A 27,436-nucleotide genomic window follows, 5' to 3' on the forward strand; every position below is an offset into this window, starting at 1 on the left:
TTTTAAAATTCACTTAGGTTAGGTGAGTTCACCTCATATCCATCTGGGAGAAAGTGAAGGTTAAATGAACCTTAGAGAAAACAATTGTGAGGTAACAAATATTTAAGCAACACATCTACATTTTGTTCTTGTCATTTTGGTTTACTTTAAGTAAGTAAAGGCTAATGATTAACCTCACTCTTTACACCTCTTTGAGGGAGAAAAGTTGAACAAGACTAAAGTGGTCAACTTCACTATGCCCTAGCCTTGATGGTGGTGATTTTGGAATTTGTGTGCAACATTACATGTGAAAACATATGCATTAAACAGGGATATCAACTACAAGTGGTCTTTTAGTCCAATTTTGCAACAATTCCATAAGAATGGAAAATGTAATACCCTTACTTTGTTAACTGCAGAAACTGAAGAATTAGGTAATATGTGGAATGAGCATCTATAGTTTTGAGAATCAATCTGGGTTATTCAGGTCTAACATCTTAATCTTTCCTTAATTATTGGGTTTAATTTCAACTAACAATATATCTGTCTAAACATTCAACTGTACATTAACAATATGGGCATGGCCTCTAATTAGTATTTTGTGGTTTTCCACAGGAGTGCATAATGCACACTTTGTTATCCAAATAATACTTTTTAGTATGACATAATCCTTAAACTTTTTAGTGCATAATGAGGATGTGACAAAACTATGTCTATCACTGTATTTCCTGAGAGCCAGAAAAAGATGAAAATCTACTCCCATGATGCTTTTCAAGAGCCTGCCCTATCAATCTAATAAACTAAGTGTTCATTCACAGTGATTTCTGAAGCTGAGAATGAAGGGATACTAAGTTTACTCAAGTATCTTACTAATCCTATCATGTATTAACCAACAGGCAAATTTGATCTAATCACTCTATATCTACCACAGTTTCTAATGGTTTTGTGATTCTGTGAAATACCTGAAATTACAAATTACCAAGGAATAGCTACAAAAAAGTCACATTTCCAAAAGGGTTGGTACCCTGAATAAGCAATACAATGCATAAAATGATTAGGTTCAGTGGGTTGTTAATCTCTGTGATTTTCTGTGTGCTCTTTTCTTTTAGACAGCTTGTGACAAAATCCTGCAAATGGAAAGATGGATACCCTGTATAACAGATCAAGTGTTTCTGAGTTTGTCCTACTGGGACTCTCTAGTTCTCGAGAAACCCAAATTCTCTTCTTTGCAATCTTCTTTCTTGTCTATGTAGCCATCGTAGTGGGAAACCTTCTCATTGTCATCTCTGTGATATTTGATAACCATCTTCACTCCCCCATGTATTTCCTTCTGGCAAATTTATCATTCTTTGATTTATGTCTTTCCTCTGTGGCAACTCCCAAAGTGATTGCTGACTTCCTTAGAAAACACAAGACCATTTCCATGTGGGGCTGCATGACTCAGATGTTCTTTATGCACTTCTTTGGGGGTGGTGAGATGTCTCTCCTGATAGCTATGGCCATCGACAGGTATGTTGCCATATGCAAACCCTTGTGCTACCAGACCATAATGAACCACAGAGTGCTCATTGTGCTTATATTGGTCTCATGGACAATTGGGTTCATACACACCACAAGCCAAATGGTTTTTACAGTGGGTTTACCTTTCTGTGGTCCCAATGTTGTGGATAGCATTTTCTGTGACCTGCCCTTGGTCATCAAGCTTGCTTGCACTGACACCTATATCCTGGAGCTCTTGGTGATTGCAGACAGTGGACTCCTGTCCCTGGTCTGCTTCGTTCTGTTGCTCACGTCCTACATCATCATGTTGGTCACCATCTGGCAGCATTCCTCCAGTGCATCCTCCAAGGCTGTGTCCACACTATCTGCTCATATTACTGTAGTAACCCTCTTCTTTGGCCCAGCTATCTTCATCTATGCTTTTCCATTCAACAGTTATTCTGTAGATAAGTTTCTTTCTGTGTTTTATTCTGTAATCACTCCTCTTCTTAATCCAATTATTTATACCCTGAGAAATCAAGAAATGAAGTCAGCCATTAAGAGACTAAGCAGCCAACACATTGTTGGCTGGTTCCTTAAATCCTGTTTGTAATATCTGATTCATTGTGTGTGTGTTCTGCTGTTTTAGGATTTGAGTCTTAACTATTTATTCAAATAGTTAAAATAAAAATATTAAATAATATCAATTTTATTCCTGCAAATTCCTGGAATTAGTAAGATATTTTTAATTTAAGATTTTTAATAGAAAATGTTTATAACACAGATATAATGCCTTGAATAGCATGCATTTATTATACACCTCATTGTCTTAGAATTTTTAAAATATATAAATATAATATCTCCTTATAAAAATTCTTTAATCCAGTGAATTAAGATGTAAAATAAACTTGAGTAAGATAACACACAAGATGGTGATACCTATGCATTTTTATTTGTAAAGTTATGTGTTTCTAACCTAATGTTTGTTAAAAAAATATCTATCAATATATGTAAACCTTGCACAGGAATCTCAGTGGAATTGGGAGTTGAATTAGGATTTGTGGAACGTTTGTTTTTACTCTGTGGCCTCAGATGGCTAACCATCCTTAGTAGAGAATAAAAATTGTTTAGAAATAAACATTTCATTGACTACCCAAATAATTTTGGGAGAATTCAATATCGATTTAAATATTAAAAGTTAAAACCATGTATCTTGTATTCTATCTTCCTTTACTAAACAATAAGGATTTGTGAATGTTCTTTAAGTGAATTCAGTCATTCATGAAACAATCTTCTTTATATTTACTAAGTACCAGACTCTTTTCCAAGCAATGCAGCTACATTGATAAGGATACATATCTTGTCCCTGCCTTGGAGAGAATAACAAGTTGCAGGGAGGTAGCTAGGTAGACATGGTGGTCTTAGAAGACCACTCTAAGGAGGGGAAAGTTAAGCCAAGCATTAAGAAAGTTACATAGTTAGATGTTAGAGAGAGAATTGAGCATTCCAGGCAGAAGGACCAGTCTGTATAGATACCACAGACCGAGGAAGAGCTTATAGGTAGTGAAGCTAAAATTTTATGTTAGGAAAAGGTCAATGGTCTATGGTCTATGTTCTTATAAGCTTTGTTTAGTGTAAATGTCTTTTATCTTAATTTTACACATAAGAAAAAATTCAATTATCACAATTTTTATAAATCTTCATAACCATGTAATCAAATGAAGAGAATTAAAATTCCTTCAAGTATCATCTATGATAGTTTCATTTTCTATGAATGTTTTCACCTACCATCACTCAAACTACTTGAGTTAGGGCTTCCAGAGGAAGTACATTCTAAAGAAAGTTCACATGGCTGATATACTGGGTGAATTCACAATCCAGTTAAATGATGAGAGAGTAAATCCTTGGTCTGAACTCTAGAGGAAAACAGCATGTTTATTTTAATAATTCCCTCTGGATATTGATTACAAGTCTGTATCTTATGTATGTTTCCTGTCTCCCCTTATTTTTCGAATATGCAAATGATTGCCATGTATTTTACTGGAGGTGAAAAAGAGAACCAATATATATTCAGAATCACTGTCTATATGTCTTTGAAGAGACCATTCCTCATCTACAACTAGATGAGGAATGGCAGATTTAAATAGCAGTGCTGACAACACCTTACAATTGTATGCTTTAGTGAAAGATGAGACATTTACATAAAACTTATAGTTGAATGAAAACCATATTATTCTTATCCTGAGGGCCCTGTAAAATACAATTTCTATCACCTAGTGTTTGGAATATGTATCTAGTTGTATTATAGTAAGTATCAGAAGAACTACTTTGTGACCGTTAAATAAATTCAACTCACATTCCTGATCCAAGGGTCAGTTTTACAAGTTAATTTTGAGTTTTGGAATATAAACTTGGATTGATTTAATCCACATGGGATAAAATATAAAATAATTTATGATATGGTAAAATAATGAAAATGAAGCTCTTCTGTGGCTAAATTTAGCATCTGTGATGTCTGACATTTAATCTAATAAAATCTGAGTTAATGAAAATGGGAAACCCTGACTTATTTTGTTTTAATATTCAATTTTCTTATTTATATTTTAATTTTCATAGTTTGAGCATTTGTTTTAATTTAGAAAACATTTATGGAATATGGAGTTAAATTATTAATTTAAATTGATTCTTTTTTATTTCCCTTCAACCTGACACTTATTTTCTTGATTGAAGGCATATAACTTTTTAGTCAATACAATTATCTAATTGTACTGCTAATATATTCATTTTTGATAATTTAGCCACCCAAGGAGTATCCTCTATTTTTCTAAATCCGCTGGTACTTTTCTACCTACATCCAAAACTGTTCTTTTCCAACTTTATTAATTTGATCAATATATGAGAATAAATCCCTTTCATATTTATAATGTTGAGACTTTTTCTATTATGTATACACATGTATTATTTTTATTAGAAAATTATTTATAATGGCTGTTTGGGCAGAAATCTGATTTTTTGTTTTCCAAACATTTTCTTGGTAGTAAGTGAACATTACTGGTGGATTATCTAATCTATACATGGTTTAACATTTACATGAAAAGGAAACATAAGAAAAAATCATGACCAATAGAAATTGTGCAGCCCTTTTTTCTTATCAAAAGAACTCTGTTACACCTTTCCGCATGTGATAACTATGCTATTTTAATGCTGTTGTGGAAATGTATTTGTTACTGAATATACACCCACAGTATTATACCTCCTATGCTTTTTATTCCTAAGCGAACAGAGATAGTTAAAAGGAGTGTGGTAATTCTTCATCTTTTACCCACATGAAAGGCATTAACTGAACCAATGGTGTCGGCTCAATGTGGGAAAACATGGAAAGTACAAATGTCAAGGATGTGTGAACCAGGAAAATAAACAAGAGGCAGTCTGCACACATGTGGAATGTCAGAGGAAAGCTCTGGGAGCAAGAAGATAAGCATTCAGAAGTCTAGGAAACATAATATGATAAAATAAAAGGAAAAAAAAAAAGAAGTCCAGGAAACATAAACTTGTAAGCAGTTTGGTGTTGTTCGGAGATTTTCTACACACAGAATGCAAAGAGAGGAGAATGAAAGAACTCCAGCCAGAAGCCTAGCAACAAAAATTGAGGAAAATAAGCATGAAGACTGAACAGTAGAGGTCAGAAATTTTGTTCAATAACCAAAGTATGGCACAGAACACAAGAGAGAGAGAGAGAGACAGAGACAGAGACAGAGAGAGAGAGAGAGAGAGAGAGAGAGAGAGAGAGAGAACATTATTCCCCAAAAAAGAGGAGGTAGGAAACATTTATGTGTTTGTCTAGAAACTTCCTAGGAAGTTGACTATTTTTTTTAATAATGGTGGAGATGGATGGTAAGAACATAGGACAGATTATAGCCAGTTTAAAGATTCAGAAATAAGTGACATTATTAATATATAATTTTGGGATAAAAGAGAGGGGTGAGATTATAGTATAGCTGATAGGGGAAAGTACCCTAAAATAATTTGCTAAATTGGGTATATAATTCAACTCTCTTGCACATATCTGAGTGCTTCAAATTAGATAAGGATAAAAAATGAATTCTAGGGACCAAAAACTTAAGTAACTATGTTCTTATCCACTTGAACGAACTCATTTACCTAATTGTCATTTGACAGAGTTTTCTCACTGACCTATCGAACTCATGAGTCATGAACTCAGAAACTCACAATGGATGCAATAAATGCATGTGGAGATATAAATCTTTGCCTTCAAATCATGTGTACAGAATTTTATAATAAATTTCTGTTTTTGTGCTTTTCTGGCTGAAAAAAAATAAAATAATGCCAATGTTGTTTGCATTAATTAAGATGTATTTTTCATAAATGTTGATCTTCTCTCTATAGGAATCACATAATCATTTCTATATGTCCATAACTTCAAAACAATGACAGGTTAAATTATCACTTTTTCCAGACTATCTTCCTTTTAAAGACTTTCTGAAAACTTCAACTAGATGGAAACAACTCAGCGATATCTGAGTTTGTTTTGTTGGGACTCCCCAGCACTTGGGAACTTGAAATTTTCCTTTTAAATATATTTTTGTTGGCCTATGCAGCAATCATGACAGGAAACCTCATTATGGTCACTGTAACCTTTGATTCTCACCTGTGCTCAACACCAATATATGTCCTCCTTAGAAATCTCTCCTTTCTTGACACGTCTATGTCCACAATCACAACCCCTAAGATAGTGATGGATTTCCTCAGGGAGAACACAACTATTTCACTGTGGGGATGTCTGGCTCAGATGTTCTTCTTCCACTTCTTAGGGAACAGAGAGATGACTCTTCTCATAGTTATGGCTGTTGACTAGTACATTGCAATACACAAACCTCTTCACTACACAACCATCATGAACCACTAGGTACTCATGGGCTCTGTGCTGTTATCATGGGCTGTTGGTCTTGTGCACACTATGAGCCAAACGGTTTTACTGTCACCTGTGTCCCCACTGTGGTAGACAATAAACATAGTTTGTAATCTTTCTCTAGTTCTGAAGCTTGCCTACACCGAGTCCTGTGTTCTGGAGTTGCTGGCAATTGCTGACAGTGGACTTTTGCCTTTCAACTGTTTCATACTCTTGCTCATTTCCTACACTATTATTCTGGCAACTGTGGGACATCGATCCTCTGGTGGACTCTCCAAGGCTCTGTCCACACTGTCTGATGATATCAGTGTGGTCACTCTATTCTTTGGGCCATGTATCTTCATTTACACTTGACCACTTAGTAGCTTTTCAGTGGATAAATTTCTTTATGTGTTTAATTCAGTTATTACATCCTTACTAAACACCATTATTTATACTCCAAGGGATCAGGAAATGAGAGTAGCCATAAGTAGACTGAGGACACAAAGTGTCATCTCCAGACAGACCTAGATAACAATCATAATGACAGGGTTTTAGTGCAAGACTCATATAAATTACATTTCAAAATAAGTTGGTAATGATTTGCTTTATTTGTTGATTTTCTTAAAAATAATCGTATTATACATTTCACTTATCAAATATAGTGTTCCATCGTTATATTTCTATGACATGTTTAGTTTTGTTGAAAATATAATTTTTTCATTAAAATTCAGCTTAAATTTGTGTTAATAAATTATTTTTAAAATATAATAAAGAATTAAATACAAAAACTGACTTCCTAACTATACTTAGAAACTCATCGGTATCCAAGACTAACTTTCCTTAAATAAGGAGAAATCAAAAATATAAATTTGTCCACTCTCAATTAGGGATCTTTCAGCTAAATTCTCTAGATCTATTGTCTCCAACTCCCTGGCAGCAGACCGTTAGGAACCACCATGGAGCACCCTACTCCCACCCCGATTCATGGAAAAATTGTCTTCCTTGAAACATAGGAATGGGGTTGGTGGGGGGGGGCTCACAGCAGGAAGTGAGTGGCAGGTGGGAGAGTGAAGCTTCATCTGTATTTACAGCTGTTCCCCATCTCTAGCAACATGGCCTGAGCTCCACCTCCAACCCCCATCAGTAAAAAATTGTCTTCCATGAAACCAATCCCTGGTGCCAAAAAGGTTGGGGCCACTGCTCTAGATGACCAAATGTAAAAACAAAATTGTTTGAACTGTTCTAAACACACATGCGCACACATCAACACATTTTTGTGGCTCCTAACATATGATAGAATTATTCTTTTTTTTCCCCCTTTTATTTCATCATATTATGGGAGTACAGATATTGTCAGGGTAACATAAATTGCCCCTTTCACCCCTCCCTCCCCCCCGACGTGCCAGAGATTCAAGCATGTCCAATCCCCAGGTGGTGCACCACACACATTATGTGAGTATACACCCTTCTCTTCCTCCCCCCTCCTGCCTGCCCACCACCCAATAAAAAGGTTTTTTTTTTTTTGTATGTTTGGGTTTCTTTTGACATTTTGGTTACATTGTATATTGTTGCCTCTCCATAAGAAGGGTTAGAGTTATGCCCTTCCCCTCCAAAATGCATCCCTAAGATTGGGTCTCTTCCTTCCCACACCCCCCCATCCCTGGTGAGCATTACCACCATTTGAGAATCATAGTTTTAATCAGTCAGTATCAATTTGATGGTGAGTAGATGTGGGGCCCATTTTCCATATCCTGTGTCACCTCACTTTGGATAACGGGCTTAAGTTTAATCCAGAATAGGATAAACGGTGCTAGCTCACTGTTGTTTCTTAGAATTGAGTAATATTCCATTGTGAGCATATACCAAATTTTAATTATCCACTCATGAATTGACAGGCACTTGGGTTGTTTCAATGATTTTGCAATAGTGAATTGTGCTGCCATAAACATTCAGGTGCAGATGTCTTTATAATAGAATGTCTTATGCTCTTTTGGGTAGATCCCCAACAATACTATTGCTGGGTCGAATGGTATTTCTATTTCTAGCTGTTTGAGGTAACTCCAAATTCTTTTCCACAAAGGTTGCACTAATTTGCAGTCCCACCAGCAATGTGAGAGTGTTCCTGTCTCTCCACATCCTCACCATTATTTGTTGTTTTGAGATTTCTTGATATAGGCCATTCTTACTGGGGTTAGGTGGTATCTCATTGTGGTTTTGATTTGCATTTCTCTAATGATTAGAGATGTTGAGCATTTTTTTATATGTTTGCAGGCCATTATTCCGTCTTCCTTGGAGAAGTTTTTCTTCATTTCCATTGCCAATTTCTTGATGGAATTGATTGATTTTTTTTCTTGTTAATTCTTTTAAGTTCTAGATAGATTCTTGTTATTAGACCTTTATCAGAGGTGTAGAGAGCAAATATTTTCTCCCACTCTGTGGGTTGTCTATTTACTCTAATGATGATTTCCTTGGCTGTGCAGAAATTTTTGATTTGATCAAATCCCATTTGTTTATTTTTGATGCTGCGGTGATTGCCTTGGGGCTCTTCCTCAAAAATTCTTTGCCTAGGCCAATATCTGATAGGGTTTCCCCAACATCTTCTTCTAGAATTCTTAAGGTTTCATGCCTTAAGTTTAAGTCTGTTATCCATCTTGAGTGAATTTTTGTGAGAGGTGAGAGGTAGGGATCCTGATTTGTTCTTCTGCATGTAGCTAACCAGTTTTCCCAGAACCATTTATTGAAGAGAGATTCTTTTCCCCATTGTATATTTTTATCAGCTTTATCAAAGATTAGATTACCGTATACTGATGGTTTCATCTCTGGTATCTAAGATCTATTCCAGATATCCATGCTTCTGTTCTTGTGCCAGTACCAGGCTGATTTAACTATTATTACTTTATAGTATAGCTTGAAGTCAGGAAGACTGATGACTCCCAGTTTGTTCTTTTTATTTAAGATTGCTTTGGCTGTATGAGGTTTTTTCTGGTTCCATACAAAGTGAAGAATTATTTCTTCTAGATCTGTAAAGAATGCTGATGGTATTTTGATGGGGATTGCATTAATTCTGTAGATCACTTTAGGTAATATTGACATTTTAACTATACTGATTCTACCGATCCATGAACAAGGTAGATTTTTCCATCTGTTTAAGTCTTCTGCAGTTTCTTTTTTTAGTGTTTTGTAGTTCTTGTTGTATAAATCTTTTGTATCTTTCGTTAATTTTACTCCTAGATATTTGATTTTGTTTAGTTCTATAGTAAAGGGTATTGTGTTTTTAATTTCAGTATTATTCTTTTTTAACAAGACATACAGGTTAGGTTTTTATGAGTAGACAGATGCATACTGTAACTGTCCTGCACTGACACAAGACATACATCTATTTCTTTCTTAAGGAAACAGAAATTCCACCTGGTAAAGAATCTGCTAAGTTACACAAGCACATTTCGCCTTATCCTTTTGTTAATGTTTGTGTTCGTATTTGTTCCCAAATATCTCTCTAGAAACAAGTAAGCACATTATTATTGTGTTAATCCAAGTGGATAAAGAACAAATTAAAAAGCCTCTATATGTATTCCAAGCATTCATGTCACAACAAAACAAAGTATTCAAAATGACTAAGTTGCATAAAGAAAGCCTTGAGGTGTCCTAAATTATAAATTTAGGTCTACAGTCCATGGGCATTAGAATAAATTGACATTCTGTGACCTCTTTGTTACCAAATTCAAAATTATCTGCTTTTACCCAAACACCTAGTGATCCCTTATAGGCTTGTACCTGATAATTCCATTCACTCCATCTAAACAATATGTATGTTATAGTGACTGGAGTTGAAGAGTGCTTTAAAGATGTAGTCCTAGCAACATGTGAATTTTATGTTTACATTAAATTTTCATTTTATTTTATTTTATTTTTAACTTAGAAGTAATGGAAATTCATTTCTTACAGTTCTGGAGGCTAGAAGTCCAAGATTCAGGTACCAGCCTGTCTGATGAGAGCCCAGGCTCTGCTTCCAAGACGGCACCTTTTTTTTTAACCTCATTTTTTTAAAGTTTCAGAATATTATGGGGGTACAAATGTCTTGGTTACATGAATTGCTTTTGTAAACTTTGAGTAAAAGTTATAAATGTACCTATAACCCAGATTGTGTTCATGGTACCTGTTAGGTGTGAATTTACTCATGCCTTCCTCACCCTTCCTACCTACTTGATTTCTGATGAGTGTTATTTCCAAATGTGTGCATAAATATTTAATCAATTCATTCCAATTTAGTGGTGAGTACATGTGGTGTTTGTTTTTCCATTCTTGCAATATTGCACTTAGAAGAATGGTTTCCACCTCCATACAGGTTATTAAAAAGTATTAGCTCACAATTTTTTTATGGCTCAGTAATAGTACTCCATGGTTTATTAATTCAGTCATGTATTGATGGGCACTTGGGTTGATTCTGCATCTTTGCAATTGTGAATTGTGCTGTAATAAACAATTGAGAGCAAGTGTTTTTTCAATAAAATGACACTTTTTTTTTTTACTTTGGGTAAATACCCAGTAGTGGGTATTTACCGTTTGATTGCTGGATCAAACGCTAGTTCTACTTTTAGTTCTTTGAGGTATCTCTATACTACTTTCCATAAAGGTTGTACTAGTTTGCATTCTCACCAACCGGTGTAAGTGTTCTTTCTTCTCCCCATCCATGCCAGCATCTGTTGTTCTGGGACTTTTTTTTTTTTTTTTTTTTCTTTTTTGAGACAGAGTCTCACTTTGTTGCCCAGACTAGAGTGAGTCCTGTGGCATCAGCCTAGCTCACAGCAACCTCAAACTCCTGGGCTCAAGTGATCCTCCTGCCTCAGCCTCCGAATAGCTGGGACTACAGGCATGCACCACCATGCCCGGCTAATTTTTTTCTATATATATTAGTTGGCCAATTAATTTCTTTCTATTTATAGTAGAGACGGGATCTCGCTCTTGCTCAGGCTGGTTTCGAACTCCTGACCTCGAGCAATCCACCTGCCTCGGCCTCCCAGAGAGCTAGGATTACAGGCGTGAGCCACCGCGCCCGGCCTGTTCTGGGACTTTTTGATAAAAGCCATTCTCACTGGAGTTAGGTGATATCTCACTGTGGTTTTGATTTACATTTCCCTGATGAGTAGAGATGCTGAGCATTTTTTCATTTGTTTATTGTCCATTAGTCTATCTTTTGAAAAGCTTCTGTCATGTCTTTTGCCCACTTTTTAAAGGGGATGTTTGATTTTTTATTGCTCATTTGCTCGAGTTCTTTGTAGACTCTAACAAGCCCTTTATCAAATATATAGTATGCAAATATTTTCTCCCATTCTGTAGGTTGTCTATTCACTCTATTGATTATTTCCTTGGCTGTGCAGCTTTTAAATTTAATTAAAACGCATTTATTAATTTTTTTAATGTTGCTGTGATTGCCTTTGGAGTCTTCATCATAAATTCTTTGCATAGGCTGATATCTAAAAGAATTTTCCAACCTTTTCTTCTAGAATTCTTACAGAATCATGCCTTAGGTTTAGGTCTGTTATCCACTGTAAATTAATTTGTGTGAGTAATGAGAGGTGTGGATCCTGTTTCACTATTCTACATGTGGCTATCCAATATTCCCAGCACCATTTATTCAACAGGGATTCTTTTCTCCAGTGTATGTTTTTGCATGCCTTTCAAAGATCAGGTGGCAATATGAGGATGGTTTCATGTCTGGGTTCTCTGTTCTGATCCATTGGTCTGAGTCTCTGTTCTTGAGCAAGTACCCTGCTGTTTAGGTTACTATACACTCATAATAAAGCTTGAAGTCTGGTAAAGTGATGCCTCCCAATTTGTTCTTTCTGCTTGAGGTTGTTTTGGCTATTCAGGGTCTTTTCTGGTTCCATATGAAGCATATAATTATTTTTTTTAGATTTGTGAAAAATGATATTGATATTTTAATGGGGATCACATTGAATCTGTATTCACTTTGGGTAGTATAAACATTTTAACAATGTTGATTCTGCTGATCCGTAATCATAATATGTTTTACCATTTGTTCACAACCTCTGCAATTTCCTTCCTCAGTGTTTCATAGTTTTCCCTGTAGAGATCTTTAACCTCCTTGCTTAAATATATTCCTAGGTATTTTATTTTCTTTGTTGCTATTGTGAACAGTATTCAGCCTTTTATTTGATTCTCAGTTTGACTGTTTTGGGTATATAGGAATGCTATGTACATTGATTCTGTAACCTGAGACTTTGCTGAATTTATTTATCAATTCTAGGAGTCTCTTAACAGAATCTCTGGGGTTTTCTAGATATATGATAATATCATAAGCAAAGAGTGATAATTTGTCATCTTCTTCTTTTCCTATTTGGATACAATTGATTTCCATCTCTTGTCTGATTGCTCTGGCAAGCACTTCCAGCACTATGTTGAATAGAATTGGTGACAGTTGGCAAGCTTGTCTGGTTCCAGTTCTGAGATGGAATGCTTTGAATTTATCCCCATTCAGTATGATGTTGGCTGTGGGTTTGTCATAGATTGCTCTTCTACTTTCGAGGTATGTTCCATCTATACCTATTTTGCTAAGAGTTTCCGTCATAAAAGGGTAATGAATGATTAAAATCAAAAGCTAAGTGTCTGCTATCTCCAGGAAACCCATCTAACCCACAAGGACACATTCAGACTCAAGGTGAAGGGATGGAAAACAATATTCCATACAAATGGAAACCAAAAGAGAGCTGGTGTATCCATTCTAATATCAGATAACAGAGACTTCAAATCAACAAAAGTAAAGAAACACAAAATATTAAACTATATGCTTTTGTCTGCTTTGCCAAAAATCGCATCACAAGAAGAGGATGGTTTTACAACTTCTTAATGCTGGGCTGATTTACATGAGGTTTTACTTGTCTCCCTGTTCTGATTTCCAGAGTATGCAACACTTGATTATCACTCTTACCAAAGAAGTCCTCAAGAGATGCCCAAGATAATTATCTCCATGGCTGGTATTCTGTCCAGAACACAGAATAGGGAAATATCACACAAGGGACTCCTTTAGGTAAAGAATATATGTCAGACTGAGGGAAAGCACTTCCACAGATACAGTCTCCACCCAGCAATGGTTGTATTCTCAAGCACACATCAGAAGAAAAGATTAAAAGAGAATATGATTTTAGAGATAATGTGTTTTTAGTAAGTCATCTCATCTATACTTTTAAAAATAACTCTCAAAATATTTCTGTGTATCTGTTTCCTGCATGACCATAATGCTTGGATTTGAGAATGGGTTGTTTAGTTTCTGGTATTTTCATAAGACAATACACAAGTTTTATCCTCCTATCCCATTCCTGCTAGAATTTCTACTGTCTTTTTAACAACAATGCACACACCACCAAAATGCACTGTCTTAGAGATGCTTTCAGTCTGTTTAGGGAAATCACAGTTCTTTGATGTCTATTTGATGTGAATAGTTTCCAGTTATCCTTTTTCAAATGATTCTTTCCATATAAAAATAACATTTTTCACATCAGGACAAGCATTGTATGGAAGATAACTTTTAGCATAGAGATACAAGTAAAAACGGTCACATTATCAATGAGAAGTGATATTACTACAAACACAGGATTAAACTTCGTAGATGGGGGTAAGAATAACTTTTAGTATAAAGATAGAAGTAAAAAATGGTCCTATATTAGTGAGAAGTACTATTACAATAGACATAGGATTAAAAATACCTGAGGAAAAGCATGAACTATGGAATTAACTGGGGTTTCTCCCTTTGTACCTCACTGGTGTATATCTCAGGCAATCTATTAAATTCTTCAAAGACAAAATTCTCCTTGTAAAAGCATGAATATTGAGAAACAGCAGTTTTAGATGTATTATTATAGAGAAGAATCTTTATAGAAGAATAGAAAGAGATTAAAATGTGTTGTATTTATTTATTTTTAATTGACAAATAATATATATGTATTTATGAGTACCATCTGGTATGTTGATATATGTATACAATGATGTGCATCATTATCTGTCGTGAGATATTTGCACTCCTAGCAATTTTAAAATATACATATGTTTTTCTAACATAGTCACCATGCTGTGCAATAGATTAGTAAACATAAAAAATTTTACAATTCTTAAAAGAGCAATTCATTTTGTCTCCTTTGTCTAACTTTTTTTTAAGTGCCTTTTTAAATTTCAGCATATTATGGGGGTACAAATGTTAAGGTTATGTATATTGCCCATGTCTTTCCTCCCCACTATAGTCAGAGCTTCAAGCGTGACCATCCCCCAGATGGTGCATATCTCACTCATTAGGTTTGTATGTACCCAACCCCTCCTCTCCCCTCCCACCTTCCCAATACCCTATAAATGTTATTCCTATATGTCCACTTAGGTGTTGATCAGTTAATACCAATTTGCTGATGAGCATATGTGGTGCTTATTTGTCCGTTCTTGGAATACTTCACTTAGTAGAATGGGCTCTAGCTCTATCCACGAAAATACAAGATGTACTATATCATCATTGTTTCTTAGAGCTGACTAGTACTCCATGATATACATATACCACATTTTATTAATCCACTCATGTATTTGTGGGCACTTGGGTTGCTTCCACTGCTTTGCAATTGTAAATTGTGCTGCACCACATTTGAGTGTGGGTGTCTTTTTTGTAGAGTGTCATTTGATCTTTTGGGTAGACAGCCAGTAGTGGAATTGCTGGATCAAATGGTAGATCTACTTGTATCACTTTAAGGTATCTCTATATTGCTTTCCACAGAGGTTGAGCTAGTTTTCAGTCCCACCAGCAGTGTAGTAGCGTTCCTATCTCTCCCCATCCACGCCAACATTTATTGTTTGGGAACTTTTTGATAAAGGCCATTCTTACGGGAGATAAGTGATATCTCATTGCAGTTTTGATTTGCATTTCCCTGATGATTACAGATGTTGAGCATTTTTTCATATGTTTGTTGACTATTATTCTGTCTTCTTCTGGAAAGTTTCTGTTTGTGTCCTTTGCCTACTTTTTGATAGGGTTGTTTGATTTTTTTCTTGCTGATTTTCCGGAGCTCTAAATAGATTCTAGTTATCAACCCCTTATTGGATGTGTAGCATGCGAAAATTTTCTCCCATTCTGTAGGTTGTCTGTTTGCTTTTGTGACTGTTTCTTTGGCTGTGCAGAAGCTTTTTAGTTTGATCAGGTCCCATTTATTTATTTTTGTTGTTGCTGTGATTGCCTTTTGGGTCTTCTTCTTAAATTCTTTGCCTAGGCCAATGTCTAGAATAGTATTTTCAACGTTTTCAATTTCATCAATCCAAAAATTATCCTTTCTCCAGTTTGTGAAAATTCTGCCTCAGGTAAAGTCAAGACTTCCAATGGTGCTTTAATAGAATATCCTATATTCTCTTGTAGCTCTTCTTAAAAAATATACAGCTCTGCCCAGGCGAGATCAAAAGTGAATGGTGAAAAAGTATTTATGTTTCTGGAAAGTAAGAGGCATGACAGATACGTCCTTTGCATCTGTACATCTTATAGGGTCTAAGTATGTGTAGGTTAATTCAGAGTAAATGTAAATAGTAGTTATTTTTTTAAAAGGAGATTATATATTTTTACTTACAGAAAGTACTTGCCAGTATATTAAATATTTTGAAAAAAATTTTGGAAACTGTACACCTTCAAGATTCACCTTAAAGAATAAACAGAGGAAGTAAGTAATATTAACTAACATCCACTGAGTACCACAAAAGTTTAATGCTTTCTATATATTTTCTGATTCATATTCACAACATGTCTATTAGATATCATGTCCTCTCTTTTAGAAATGAAGAAATGTTAACAGAAATACGTTTATATCAAAGTCACAAGATCAACAATAATAGAGTAAGATTTTATATCAGGTCTGAATAATTTAAAAACCCTATGGCTATTTTACTAATTCTCATAAATATGGAATTAATATTAAGTAAAATAATTACTCCACAAATATTATAAAATATTAACAACTTTTTAAAGTGGGAAAAAGCAGAATGATTTTTTTTTGGTAAACTGTTCCCTAGGAAAGTACATGTTTACCTTTTAACAAATTTCTCTAACACAGTTGATACTACTTTTGCTATTATTACTATAATTTTGCTATTGATATGTTCTGTGTCACTTATTTCATCAGGTACAGAACTAGTTATTGAAGATTTATCCTGGAAAGGTTTGTCTTGATTATCTTTCAAATAAAAGTGAGATTATTCAAGTTTCTCAGGGGGCATAAGTCAATTGAGTAATATATCAGGATATTATCTTTATAAATTAGGTAATTTCTATTATGGAGGATATATTTATTTGTAATTTAAGACTATTATAATATATCTCCCTTTCCACAGGAAATGTGTGCTTCATCTAATTTCTTTATGAGCATTTCTTTTATTCTATCCTTAATCTATGGATAAGGATATCCAATCTCAGTATAAGGGAAGGGGAAAGTAATGCTCATCATGTGGTAATGGTTTTCATATTTCATTTGTTCTCATTGCTACCACCCTGGAGATTTCAATGGATAAAAGACAAGATATTTAAAAAGGGAAACAATGCCAAGGAAGATAATTAATAAACAGGAAAGGAACATAAGCAATTATCTTTCCAATATACAGTTTGAGAAGAATTCTCAATTTACTTAAGAATCAACATTATAAGCAATATTATTATTATATTTGGAGGTAAATGATTGGTAATCACTGATTTTTTCTTTATGTACACGAAGAACTAATAATAACAGATGTTTTTCTACACATGTCTGTAATTTATTCTTACCTAGAAAAGATAGATGCAATCAATGAGATAGATAAATCAATAATAGATATCTTTTGTAATTTTGATGATGAGGAGATGGCAATATTTCAAAGCCTAGAGATTTCCCAGCATTCATTCATATAACCCAAGGTGAAAATTTTTATAAATAGAATTTAGTACTTATATTTTTTGTATTAATCAATTTTTATTTATAATTTACGTATCATAGTTGTGCATATTTATGGGGTAAATTGTGAGGTGTCAATGCGTGTATACATTATATAATAATCAAATCAGAATGATTACCATATCCATCACTTTAAATATTTATCATTTCCTTGTGGTCATAGCATTCAAACTCTTCTCTTCCAGCTATCTTGAACTATACACTACATTGTTACTTGATATAGTCATCCAATTGTCTAATAACTTATTCTTCCTGTCAACAGTAACTTTGTATCCCTTTAATAACCTCTCCTGTTCTCCCCATCTCTTGACCCTCCCTATCCTCTGTTAACCACTATTATACTCTGTACCTCTATGAAATCAATTTTGTAAATTCCACATGATTGAGACAATGTGGTGTTGTCTTTCTGTGACTGGCTTATTTCACTTAACATAATGTCTTCCAGGTTCATTGATGTAGCTGCAAAGTACAAAATTTTATTCTCTTTTGTGGCTGAATACTATTTCATTGCATCTGTACACCATATTTTCTTTATCCATTTATCTGTAGATTGGCATTTAGGTTGATTTCCATTCTTGGCTATTATAAATAGTGCTGCAATATACGTGGGAGTGCAGATATCTCTTCAACATATTGATTTCATTATCTTTGAATGTATACTCAATAATGGAATTGCTAGATCATGTAGTAGTTCTCTTTTTAATTTTTTGAGAAACCTCCATCCTGTTTGTCATAATGGCTATAGTAATTTATATGCACACCAACAGTCCAAAGTGTTCCCCTTTCTCCACATCCTCATCAGCATTTGATATTTTTTGTCTTTTTGATAATATTAATAGCTATTTTAACTGGAGTTAGGTGATATTTCATCATGGTTTTGATTTGAATTTCCCTGATAATTATAGATGGCAACATATTTTCATATATCTGTTGGCCATTTGTATGTCTTCTTTTGAGAAATGGCTGTTCAGGTGTTTTCCCACTTTTAAATCAGATTATTCATTTATTTTCTGTTTATTCTGTATTTTCTGATTATTCATTTATTATCTGTGTTCCTTATATTAATAAATTCTGAATATTATTCTCCTGTCAAATGCATAGTTTGCAAGTACTTTCTCCCATTCTGTAGGTTGTCCCTGACTCTACTGGTTGTTTGCTTCCTTGCTGCTGAAAAATTTTACTTTGATGTAAAAATTGTCTATTTTTGCTTTTATTGCCTGTGTTTTGGGGTCTAATTAAAAAAAAATCTTGCCCAGACCAATTTCCTGGAGCATTCCCTGATGTTTTCTTATAGTAATTTTATAGTTTGGGGTCTTACATTTAATTCTTTATTCCATTTAGAGTTGATTTTTGTGTATAGTGAAAGAGGTGTTTAGTTTCACTCTTCTGCATGTGAATATCCAGTTTTACCAGCAATGTTTTTTTTTAATTTCAGAATATTATGGGGGTATAAACATTTCAGTTACATATATTGCCTTTGCACCACCCAAGCCAGAGCTACAAGTGTGCCCTTCCCCAATACAGTGCACTCTGCACCCATGATTTGTGAGTTTACCCATCTCCCCTCCCCCAGCTCACCTATCCAGCACCCGATGAATATTACTTTCATATGTACACCTAAGTGTTGATCAGTTAGTACCAATTTAATGGTGAGTACATCTAGTGCTTGTTTTTCCATTCTTGTGATACTTCACTTTGAAGAATGGGCTCTAGCTACATCCAGGATAATACAAGAGGTGGCAATTCACCATTGTTTTTTATGGCTGAGTAGTATTCCATGGTATTCATATAGCATATTTTATTAATCCACTCATGTATTGATAGGCATTTGGGTTGTTTCCCCATCTTTGAAATTGTGTATTTTGTTGCTATAAACATTTGAATACAGATGTCTTTATTATACAATGACTCTTTTTCCTTTGGGTAGATGCCTAATAGTGGGATTGCTGGATCAAATGATAGTTATATTTTTAATTCTTTGAGGTATCTCCATATTACTTTCCATAGAGTTTGTACTAATTTGCAGTCCCACTGGCAGTGTAAAGAGTGCTCCTACCTCTTCACATCCATATGAACATTTGTTCTCTTGGGACTTTCTGATACAAGCCATTCTCACTGGAGTTAAGTGATATCTCATTGTGGTTTTGATTAGCATTTCCTTGATGATTATAGATGTCGAGCAATTTTCCATATGTTTGCTGGCCATTTTTCTGTCTTCTTTTGGAAAGTTCCTGTTCATGTCCTTTTCCCACTTTGTAATCGGGCTGTTTGACTTTTTCTTGTTAATTTTTGTAAGTTCTATGTAGATTCTACTTATCAGCCCTTTATCAGATGTGCGGCATGCAAATATTTCCTCCCATTCTTTAGGTTGTCTATTTGCTCTAATGATAGTTTCCTTGGCTGTGCAGAAGCTTTTTAATTTGATCAGGTCTCATTTATTTCCTGAGTCCTTTTGCTGATTCTTTCTCATTTAGTTTCTTGGTCGAGAACTGGGGGTGCTAGGGCTGGTTTGTGGCCCTATCTTCAGGTCCCCAAGGGTTGTTCCTTGACATTGCCAGGGAGAGGAGCACTGGTGTTATAGCAAATGTGATGAACCTCTTGGGTTGCCTCTGACCTAATGTCTTCACCTCTTCCCAATGGAGTGTAGTGAGTTTGGTCCCCCAGCTTAAGCTCCAAGCTGGTGGACTGTACTTGTGGGTATGAATCCACTGTTCCCTAATAGCTTGAGATGGAAGGCAATATGTTTAGCTATGGAGGTGTACCCTCTGTTGTTGATTGTAGTTTGCATGGAGGAGCCAGTTACTGAAGTATTCTGTTGTCCCCGTGGTATATTTTGGTCCCCCAGGTGTAGTATACAAATGCCCCAAGTTTTGGGAGAGGCCTTGTAGCTCCCAGGGGTTGCCTGGATCCTGCTCCCTCCTGAGGTGGGTTAGGAGCAAGATAGATGACAGCCAGAGTGTGAAAGCCTGGGTGTGTGAGCATCTATGGTTGCTTATCCTGCCACTAGCTGGAGCCGCTAACATGGATTTCAGGGCTATCTCTCCAAGCTTGGAAGGCTGCTCCTGATGAAAGGGATAAACCGGCGCAATTGCTGAGGTCTCTAGCCACATTTTTCCTTCCCTGTCCCCTCTGATCAGTCCACTTGTGTTTGTCTCTACATCCAAGATGGCCTCTTGAGCTTTCCCACAGTTCATATATCTGGCCGCTAGTGTGCATCTCCATGTGTCAGTGGTAGATAAGGAAATCTCCAGTTGTGCACCCCTTTTCCACCACTACACCCCAAGCCAAGGAGGGTGTACCTCTCTCTCCCAAGAAGTCTCCTCAGGAAGGATGCTCCTACCAGGGGAGGGGTGATGGGTCTCACCCACAGAATCCTACTGTCTTGAACTCCTCCTCACCCTTCCGGGGGACACAGGCTCTCACTTGCTGCCTGACCTTGGAAGAGGGATCTCTCTCCCACGCTGCCCCACCATTTGCACTGTCAGCAGGCGAATGTGCCAAATGCCCGTGGACAGGAGGATGGGGATGGAGACACTTCCCTGGTGGTGAAAAGAGGTCACTGGGGACAGAGAACTCTACCAGCTGCTATGGTTTGGGGGAGGGGCTGCGGACTTCCTGCACTGCTCCTGAGTTGGGGGGAGGAGCATCAGTCTGACCTCCTCTCCAAGCCCCAGTAGCTGCAGAGCGACCTCCTCCTCTGGGCTCCACTGCAGCGATTTGCTGACTGAGGCAGGCTCGGCTAGGAGTGTGCTCTCTTGCTGGGAGCCAAGTCCCTCAGTGCGACGCGCTTTGGCTGTGGGGTGGGTGTGGCTACGTGGCTATGAGTGGCTTGAGCCAAAATTACTTCCCGGGATGCCAGGAGAGGAGGAGGTGTGGGGTGGGGGCATCCAGATGCAAGGATGCTGACTCTTTGGTCACTCGTGGCACTCTCCTGTGCGATGAGACTCTTTGTCCCATTGCTGGCCTGAGGCATCTGGGTGAGAATAGGAAGAAAAAAACCCTTACTCTTTCCTTGGGCTCCAGAAATCAAAGCAGTTAGTTTCTCTGTTGGACATACCATGTATATAGGGCCAAGATTTTTCTTCACATATTATACATTTTACTGTCAGATATAAATGCTTAATTTCAATATGAACACAAAATTCTAAAAATTAAGTATCCTTCCTCATCCCAACAACTAATAATCTAATCTTCCCTCTAGGTTATTTTAGAGGATACACTAAATAAAAATGGATGGAGGAAATCAGTCCATAGTGTCCGAATTTGTTCTTCTGGGACTTTGCCATTCTTGGAATATTCAGATCTTACTCTTCACAGTGTTTTGTATGCTTTACCTCATCATTGTATCTGGCAATATTGGCATTGTGATCTTAATCATCACTGACTCCCATCTCTATTCTCCTATGTACTTCTTTTTGGCCAACCTGTCCTTTGTTGATATGTGGCTTTCTTCAGTCACCACTCCTAAAATGATCACAGATTTTCTCAGGGAGAATAAGACCATTCATTTTGGAGGCTGCATGTCCCAGATCTTCTTTTCTCATTTTATTGCAGCATATGAGATGGTGCTACTGGTAATAATGGCCTATGACCGCTATGTGGCCATCTGTAAACCACTCCACTACTCCACCATTATGAGTCTCCAAAAGTGTTTTGGGCTGGTGGTGACTTCCTGGACCATTGGCTTTGTGCATTCCATAAGTCAAGTGGTTGTAATTGTTCAGCTGCCATTCTGTGGTCCCAGGGACATAGACAGCTTCTTCTGTGATACACCACTGGTAATCAAGCTTGCCTGCATGGATTCCTATAATCTGGAAATATTAATGAATGTTCACTGTGGGTTTGTGGCCATAACCTGCTTTATTCTGTTGCTGATATCCTACACGTATATTCTTCTCACTGTCCAACAAAGCTCTAAAACTGGGGCATCTAAGGCACTCTCTACCTGCACTGCCCACATCACAGTGGTGGTGCTCTTCTTTGGACCCTGCATCTTCATCTATGTGTGGCCACTCAGCATCACCTGGATGGACAAATTTCTTGCTGTGTTCTACTCAGTTATTACACCTCTCCTAAATCCAGCCATTTATACCCTGAGAAATAAAGAGATGAAAAATGCTATGAAGAGACTTAGAAGCTATTACAGGGATTCCAGTGTTAATGTGTAATGCTCAGAAGCTTCAATGTGAATACTTGAGATTGCCTATATTTACCTTGTAAAACAGATTGGGAATTCAGGGCATTTAATTTATGTCTGCATGTTTTTATTGTCTCTAGAAACAAAAATAGGGTTAATAAAATTCAGGGAATTTCAACATTTCCTAATCAACTAGCAGAACACCATTAAATATATTTCTAAAATACAAACACTAATAGCCTTTCATTATGAAAAAATTATCTAATCATTCTTCCTATGTTTATAACTACATTAAACAAAATCCTGTAATTCAGTCAAGAAAGCCATATATATATATATATATATATATATCCATTCTGATGGATTGCATCTAAATGAACTTTTATTTTGAATTTTTCTCTGAACCCCATTGGGAAAAATAGCATTTCTGTAGCATTGATACCTTCTTTTAATATTCACTTGCCTTTTGTTCAAAGGCAGAACATTATCATTTTTTCTTATCATAGCTTCCTACCCAAATGCTAATGGAGAAAAAATAAAGGATTGTATAAAAGTGGTAAAGTACATAACGAATATCAGTGGAGGTAATTCTCTGCTTGGTTGTCATTAACCTAATAAAAGTTAACAATAAAATAATATAAATCTTAAATGATATTTCCTTTAGTCATCTCAGTATTAAAGACTATTATTTATACTTTAAATTATTAACCATTGTTATAAAAGTTTTAAAATGTATGGCAGAGACCATGATTTTCCTGGTTATTTCTTAAAATTATAATACATGGTATACTGGTTAATATATAATAAACACAATATTTTAATAAACCAATAGAAGCTAGATTTTTTTGCCATTCAAATATCTAACATTTATTTGTCAAAGTGTATATAAATATGCCTTTTTGGCATTTAAAAATTATCCTACAGCCTGACTCCCAGACAGAACGTTGGAGACAACCAGAGTGCTAGCACTCCTCCATACAGATTCTTTTCCTCCTCCTCCCCTCCCAAGCCATGGTTGCCAAGAGAAAGGATTGAGCCAGCACACTGAGGCTTCCACAGAGAGCTGGGCTCAGGCCTTTCTTCTTGTGGTCCTGCAGGAGACTGAGGAGTGCTCAGTTTGAGAGCTCCCTGCTTGCCAGCCTTGCCTGGTGCTGCTTGCACAACAGCTCCATCAGAGCAGGGTATGCTCCAAGAGGAAGGGACATTGATCTTGCTTGAGCACTCTGTGGGTGACTCAGGACCAGCACTCTTCTCCCTGACCTGGTCAGGGATTGACTTCTTGGTCTAAGGAGTTGAGAGAACCCATGTTGGCAGACCACGGGGGAGGGTGCAGTGTGGGTCCTAGCTGAGAAATGCTCACAGGGCATCCCTTTCCCCAAAGGAGGGCCATACCCTCAACTCAGGCTGGGATTCTCATCAGGGAACTTCCCAGCCCACTGCACATTTAGGATAAAGTTCAGCTGGCTTGGACTCCTGCCTGCTGGCAGACTCCAGGGGTAGACTGTGGAGCAGAGGAAGGAGTAGAGGAGGAAGGTGCACTGCAGACTGCCAGTTTATGTACCTGTTTCCACAAGCAGACTCTCTGGTTGGATGGGACCCCTTAAGCCCCTCCCTTGCAGCTCTGCCCAGAAGCTGGGAGCAGATCTTTGACCACTGCCAAAGCAACTACCTTGCCAGCTTTTATGGAGCCTCAGGGCAATTCACTCAACCTATCCCCACCCAGCCACACTCCCCCCACCACAGCTCTGCTGAGGCAGAGAATAAGGACTCACCTGGAAGTTCCAGGACCCCACTCAATACTTGGGGCATTCAAGTGCATCATCTGAGGGATTAGAGCCAGTCACAGAACATAAAAACAACACTACAGCTTTCACCTTCTGGCAAGTGCAACCCACTGGCATAGAGGTAAATTTGCACATCCTATGTGGCATTTATTGGCCCAGTCTTACAGGATTTTTGGAATGGCCATCTGGGGAAGCACCTACCCCTTCCCACAGAAAAACTATACTACTGGATAAGGGTGGAAGAACCCAGCCATGTGCCCTAAGATGCAAACATTTAGTCCCCTTACCCATAAATAACTCTCCCAGTTGGAGAGCTTGTCCTTATCCACCTACCAGCATTTCCCACTCGTTGCTGGAAAAGCATCATCTGAACCCCACCAAGGCTAGGCAAAGTGTTTCAGGCTCACACAACCTAGCTATGAACTATCTTATTCCTCCGGTTAGCTCAGTGCTGGCAGAGATCAAGAAACCCCTTGGGAGCTACAGGGTCCCTTCTAAAGCTTGGAGCACTCGAGTCATCCACCTGGGGGACCAGAGTCTATCATGGGCACAAAAGAACACCTTGGCAGCTGGTTCTATCACACAAATATCAGCTGATAACAGGGAGAACAATGTAGCTCATCATAGCATCTTCCAACTGAAGCAAACAGGGTGTGGCTGATTCCCACTCACAAGTACCACCCACCATCACTGAAAGTATGTTGGGGGACCTAACTCACTACACACTGTTGGGAAGAGGTAAAGACAGCAGATCAGAGGTAACCCAAGAGGAACTCCAAACCTGCTAGAACACCTCATAGGCAACTCAGGACAAGCACACCTCTCCCTGGCATGCTCAAGGATTGATCCTTGAGGATACAGAGAAAAGCCAATATGCCAGGCCTAGCAACCCCAAGTCCTGACTGAGAGGCCAGATAAGAAGGAGCCACTGACCTCTAGAAACATGAAAAATCAAAGAGTAAGGACACCCTCTAAAGAAAATAATAAATCTTTACCAATGAATACCAACCAAAATACAAAGATTGAAATGACAGATGAAGAATCTCAAATATGGATTATACGGAAGTTCAATGAAATAAAAGAGAAAATAGAAACCCAACACAAAGAAACCACAAAAACAATGCAGGAAATAAATGTCAAATTTACTAAGAAATCAAATTATTAAAAAAATTAAACAGAATTTGTAGAAATGAAAAATACATTCAAAGAAATACAAAACAGAGTGGAAGGCCTTAAGAAAAGGCTGTATCAGGCACAAGAAAGAATCTTAGACACACTTAGATGCAAGAATGGTTCAACATACAAAAATCTTTTAATGCGATTCACCACATCAAGAACAATGACCTTATGATCCTCTCAAAAGATGCCAAAAAAAGGTTTTTATAAATTGTTATTTTAAAAAATGCACTGAAGAATATTGATACTGGGTCCCTGGGGATCACAGTTTGTGTATGTATTTAAATTCAGAAAATATATGAAATATTGACATAAATTATTAATTTAATTTGATTCCTTTTTATTATATTTCCCCTCAACTCCACTCTTATTTTCTTGATCAAATACATATAACTTTTTAGTCAATACAACTGTCTAATTTTACTGCTAATATATTCATTTTTGATAATTTTGATAAATCTGTACTGTCTCTACAGTGGCTATTATCATATGTTGCCATTTAGGTATGAATTTAAATGAATTTTTAAAAATAAAATTGAAATTTTAATTATTCACTTACATTAGCACCATTTTAAGTGTTCAATAGCTATAGTGACTAACTACCATTGGACAAGCCTGATTTAAAACATTTGTATCATCATAGAAAGATCTTTTTGACAGTAGTGATCTTGTCAATTTTATATATTAAAATTATTTTTGAATCTATCATCTGTTTGTTAATTTTGTTCCTAGTATCCTTCATTGGACAGCAATTTTTACTATTTTTATTTTCATATTTATTAAAATGTTACCTTTTCATTCATTTTTTAAAGATTTGTTTATAGATGTTCTTCTCCATTATAGGTTGTAAAGATATTCCTCAACATTTTATTGTATTATTATTACATTACTTTTTTTACATTTTGTTCTTAAATGTTTCTGAAATACATCTTGTTATACGTGGAAGGTAGGGATCCAACTTTAACTTCTTTTAGTAAACCCCTATTTCCAACAACATATCCAATTTAATCTGCCCTTCATTGCTTAAGTTGGTCATCACCTGCCATATGTTTGTGTGTATATCTTAGCTCATATATGTATATATAAACATATCTTGTCTGAGTTTTCTATTCATTTCAACTTACATATCTTTTATCATTACCTATTTTATGTTTAGTACTATTACTTTGTATGTAGTTTAATATCTAGCTGTTTTGTTCACCCTTTTTGTTATTGTATTCAAAGTTGAGTTCCCACCAAAAAAGGTATCTTTATTTATGTTAGTTTTACTATGATTTCTTAAAAGGTCAGATAAATTTTTATTAGGATATATATATTTGGGATAATATTGACATTGTTGGTATGCTATGCCATCTCACACATGGCATATGCTATGCCATCTCACACATGACCATGAGAACATCCTTCCATTTATTCAAATAGTTTGTATTCTCTAACAGAGTTTCAACATTTCCTCCTTAATACCCTCCTTTTATTATCAACTTGCAAATATCATTTTAAGTTTGCCTATTACGGGTAATTAATGGAACTTCTTTTTGCTCTAATCTAATATAAATATTATTTAATATGTGTTTATATGTATATACAAAAATATATAATATAGATGCACAAACAACATATTGACATATACAGATTATGTAGACATTTACATATAAATTACGTTTGTGTATATATAGATATACATATTGTATGGTTAATTTTATGTGTTGACCAGGCTGGCTCATGGTATCCAGATATTTGGTCAAACATTATTCTGATGTTTCTGTTAATATCTATTTTGAATAATATTAGCATTTAAAATTGATGGACTTTGAGTAAAGAAGATTGCCCACTAGTGTAGCTGGGCCTCATCCAATCCGTTGAAGGATGAAGGTCCGAACAAAGACTGACCTCCCTGAAGCAAGAAAGAATCCTGCCAGTAGAACATATGTAGATTCAACTGCAACTCTTCCCTGATTCACCAATCTCCAGACCCATCCCAGCAGATTTTAAGCTTACTGATAAGTCTCTA

At 36.3% G+C, this 27,436-nt stretch overlaps 2 protein-coding genes across 2 annotated transcripts; both read left to right on the top strand.

Annotated features, from left to right (window-relative positions):
* Nucleotides 1-1,120: 1,120 nt before the first annotated feature.
* On the top strand, nucleotides 1,121-2,071 carry LOC105864589 (olfactory receptor 4K13-like). Its single transcript, XM_012752566.2, has one exon. It carries the CDS (start codon nucleotides 1,121-1,123, stop codon nucleotides 2,069-2,071), a length of 951 nt encoding a protein of 316 aa, XP_012608020.2.
* Nucleotides 2,072-21,557: 19,486 nt separating this feature from the next.
* On the top strand, nucleotides 21,558-22,496 carry LOC142871537 (olfactory receptor 4K14-like). Its single transcript, XM_076004628.1, has one exon. It carries the CDS (start codon nucleotides 21,558-21,560, stop codon nucleotides 22,494-22,496), a length of 939 nt encoding a protein of 312 aa, XP_075860743.1.
* Nucleotides 22,497-27,436: the final 4,940 nt, after the last annotated feature.

Source organism: Microcebus murinus, chromosome 6, assembly GCF_040939455.1.
Source record: "Microcebus murinus isolate Inina chromosome 6, M.murinus_Inina_mat1.0, whole genome shotgun sequence".
NCBI lineage: Eukaryota > Metazoa > Chordata > Mammalia > Primates > Cheirogaleidae > Microcebus > Microcebus murinus.